The following is a 3,792-nucleotide window of genomic DNA, read 5'->3' as shown; positions in this document are numbered from 1 at the left end:
CATCAAGTCAAGACACAACATAAGGTCAACGAACACCATCAATATCTCAATGCTGTGAACCCTCACATTAAATTTAGCACGGAGCAGTAGTCAAGTTTGAGTTCACTGCCATCCATGGACTGAATGACACCCAAAAACTACTGTTTACCGGGAACCAAAGGTACCGGTTTAAACTCCATCATAAAACAGCTAACAAAAGGATAGTTTCAGAAATGATTAGTAGAGTAGGATGAGATCCGATCAAAGAGCAGCGCGAAATGGGGCTAATAGTGGCTTCAGCAAAGCGGATGCCCAATGAGTTTAATTGAACTGCAATTAAGGCGGCAACCGTCTCTCTGAACAAGGAGTGGAATGGAACAGCTGCCATCCGGGCGAAAAGAAAGGCAACTGCAATTATTAAAAGGATGGTCAAGAAGTCTAACGTTAAAACGAAATTCCACAGGAAAAGCACTTAGTTTCAGTAATGATGCAGTTGATGAGCACGAGCGACAAATTAACGGAACATCAAAAAACGGAGATGGATGTGAGGCAGTAGCCCAAGATGGCAATAACGGGGCGTGCAGGGGACACTAGACACAAGGGAGATTTGGAAAACGCAAAGTTCTTAGACGAAAACTAAGATTCACACCACAGAGACTGACGGCGGAGGAGGTACAGATCGGAGAGTATTTAAATGTGAATTGAGTAAGGCGGGTTGATCTAGCAGGTAGATGAAGGTGAACTTTAGATCAGTCGGACAGACACGTGGCGGTTTGCGATTGGCAATGAAGAAAAGTCTTCCATGCAAGTGATTCAGGTGTAAAATATAAACTCAAGCGGATCAAAATCCACCTCATCCGTCGGCAGTGTGAAGGTATTTGGAAAGTTTAATGTATTTCATCATGTAACTAAAGCCAATCTATGCTGAAAAGCCAGCACTCTACAGCTGTGTCATCCCTATAGGGAATCATCAGCAGTCCGCTTCTCATGAAACTCCCACAGGCGGCTGCTCTTAACCGTTCAAACTACTAGTCTGAGGGTTGCTGGTTTGAAACACCCTACCGAAGTTTTGCGAGATGTGCACTGCTGATGATTCCCAATAAGGATGCGATAACTGTAGTGTTTCTCGGTTTTTCAGTATCGATTGGTTCCATTTACGATATCTCCATTAAAATACACTCTCTGATCTAACTATTTTAGTAGTTTCCAATTCACACAGACCAACAAAATTTGTGAACCATACCCAACAGGAACATGCGACTGGTGCCCTGAATTTCGAGACCAAGGCTCAAAGCCCTGTTTATTTTTCGTTTTTCCTTCACTCCTCAATCGCAAGTAGTCGTCCGCAAGAACCAGCAACAAATCTTGGCCAATATGCAAAACTGATAAAGCGCGTTGGGTGAAAAAGATCTCTTCAATTAGTTACACGACCTGAGATGGCCGGTCCGATAAATTTGTTAGTTGACCTGGAGACCTTCGTTTTACAAGCAAAGCGTGATTCCATAATGAATCCACCAATTGTTTACCAGGCATTTCCTACAGTACCTCTGATCCATTGTTCTCTGAATTGCTTAGGAGTCGCGGAGGCTTTCCGCAGGACCACCTGGCGACACGTTAGCTCTGATGGCAGGCCGCCTGATCCAATCTGAGGAAATTTGTGGAGTCAAAGCTCATTCTTACGAGGAGTTGGTCTTAACATCGGGGGTCTTATAGGAACATGACCTTATTTCAAACGTGCCTCAAGATTTACCCATATACTGTGATGGTCAAACACCTTTCGTCGTTCCTCTTCATCGGAGTTCGGAAAACCAAGTACTCTGGCACCATGGTGGGCCGAGTTGGCCAACCGATTGTGAAAATTCCTGTGGCTGCGATAACAGCAGCACGGCAGGAGAAAGGTCAATCGCTGGTCGCCGGCAAATCTGTAGCGAGGCAATTTGAAAACGAATGTTCGGTTGTGCGACGGGGACTTCAATCGAAAAAAATGTGTCCAGCACCAGAAGCTGCGATGGTTATGCCATGTATTGCGCATACAGAACCATCGATTGCTGAAGGGGGTGCTGTTTTCCGTGTTCAGTTCAGAGTGGTGGTCAACCTTTGACCTGACAGAGGGGTATGAGAATGATTAAGAAAGGTCTGTGTGATCCCTAGTGTGTATAGCCGGAGAAGCTGCAAGGAATGGTAAGTAATCAGGCAGTGGCGTTCCTGCCGTCAGTTTCTATCCAGATTGCTTGAATAAGTATCTGAAAATGCAGACCATGGAGTGATTGTGGTAGGATGGCACGAAGTCCCTTCTCTATCCATTTCTATTCTTTTCTTCAAAATAAATCTAGGTTGTGCTGCAGCGAGGCATCGGCGTCGAACACTGACGTGCTGTCGATGATGATGTTCAACGGCAGACGCTGTTGTAAGACTAGACTGCAGCACTGGATATAAGGGCCAATGCCTGCTGACTTCACTGATGCTTTAGGCGCGGTTGACAAGCGACCCTTACTGAGGCTCTTGCCAGGTCATTAGAAGGCTACCACTCAAAAGCGTATGTGACTCGTTCTCCGATCCCCGATCGGCTCGTTTACTAGTGTACTCTGAACCCAATCAAGGCTTACGCATCTTAAGCACTACTTACGTGAATACATCAGGTGATATTCCGAAAAGCTTCACCCGAAGTGCGGAGCACATCAAGTAGAAAAATCAATATACAGCAGAGCCGTGAGAATAGGTACTTCGAAAGGTAAGACTGATGCTCGTTATGTGGCTTACCGCCGTTGGTCAATCTCTTCAACCAGTGGCATTAGACGTTCTTTGGATTGGTCAGCCGTTCTGGATTTCGGATCCACAATCAGAGCACGTGTGTAGAGGTGTTCCGCGGTCAATAAAAGATCGTCAACTTCGACAACGGCCTGCTCGTTTACATTCATCAAAGAACTCGGATAACACTTTCCATTGTCCCGATCGATCAGCTTCATCGTTCTCCACTGATCTTCGATTGCTTCACCCAACGCAATCAAGATATCAAGATTATTGGGGTCCAGTCGAAAAGCATGCTGTAGCAGCTTTCGTGCTTTCAAATACTGTCGTGAGTTTTGGTGAATCCTCGCAGCCAAGAGTGCCTGACGTGCTTCGGATCTTTCACCTATCAGTATAACCAAAATGAGAAAAAGCTTGTTGAAACATACTTGACGAAGGTAAGCGTCTCATTCGCGTCTGAGATAGGTGAGCAAATCCGGCACGTTGGCTCCTATGAAGCCGAACCACTTCGTGTATGAGATCGCGGTATATCAAGCCACTTGTTGCAGCGTCCTTTCTGATCATATTCGGATGGAGGAAGCCATTCCGGTCTGCAGAAGTTCTCACAGCTTCAAAGAGGCGGTAAAGCGTGGTGGAGGTGAGAAATCTCTGCCAATTAAATGTTTCAAGAGTGTGTTCCAAGTGTTCCACAAATGCTTCCCAAACCGTGATGGGAAGCAGCAGACAAATGATGAGAACAATCACGCACAAAATAAGGAGAGGTGCGCGGAGTGACATACCAAAACTGTAATAAAGAATTGAGTAAGGAGGATCAGGGAGACTGGCCTAGTTAGGCCAACAAAAAGAGCACTTGAGTCTGACAGTAATCGTAACTCACCGAAGTGCTGTTCTTGGATTAGCCCCAGAACTTCGGTTTAATACCGCATCGTCGAAGGATAATGCAAAAGAAGAAAACAAAACTGCTCAGTACCTGCTTCCTTGGTGCACAACGGCCATGCAACCAGAAATTATGATAGTTTACCCCGCCCAGACGAGGAAGACGCAATAGCCAGGAGATCGCGCCCT

The 3,792-nt window shown here is 45.8% G+C and overlaps 1 protein-coding gene across 1 annotated transcript in view; it reads right to left on the bottom strand.

The window, feature by feature from the left end:
- Positions 1-3,504, bottom strand: part of T265_11224 (hypothetical protein) — a gene marked incomplete at both ends in the record, with an annotated part of 31,548 nt that extends 28,044 nt beyond the window's left edge. Inside the window, 2 exons of the mRNA XM_009177826.1 lie at positions 2,740-3,112; positions 3,156-3,504. Coding sequence (XP_009176090.1) covers positions 2,740-3,112; positions 3,156-3,504 — 722 coding nt within the window. The remainder of the gene's footprint in view (positions 1-2,739; positions 3,113-3,155) is intronic.
- Between the last annotated feature and the right edge of the window lie 288 nt (positions 3,505-3,792).

The sequence above is a fragment of the Opisthorchis viverrini genome (assembly GCF_000715545.1).
Source record: "Opisthorchis viverrini unplaced genomic scaffold opera_v5_477, whole genome shotgun sequence".
Lineage (NCBI taxonomy): Eukaryota > Metazoa > Platyhelminthes > Trematoda > Opisthorchiida > Opisthorchiidae > Opisthorchis > Opisthorchis viverrini.
This window is presented reverse-complemented; position numbering and strand designations above follow the sequence as displayed.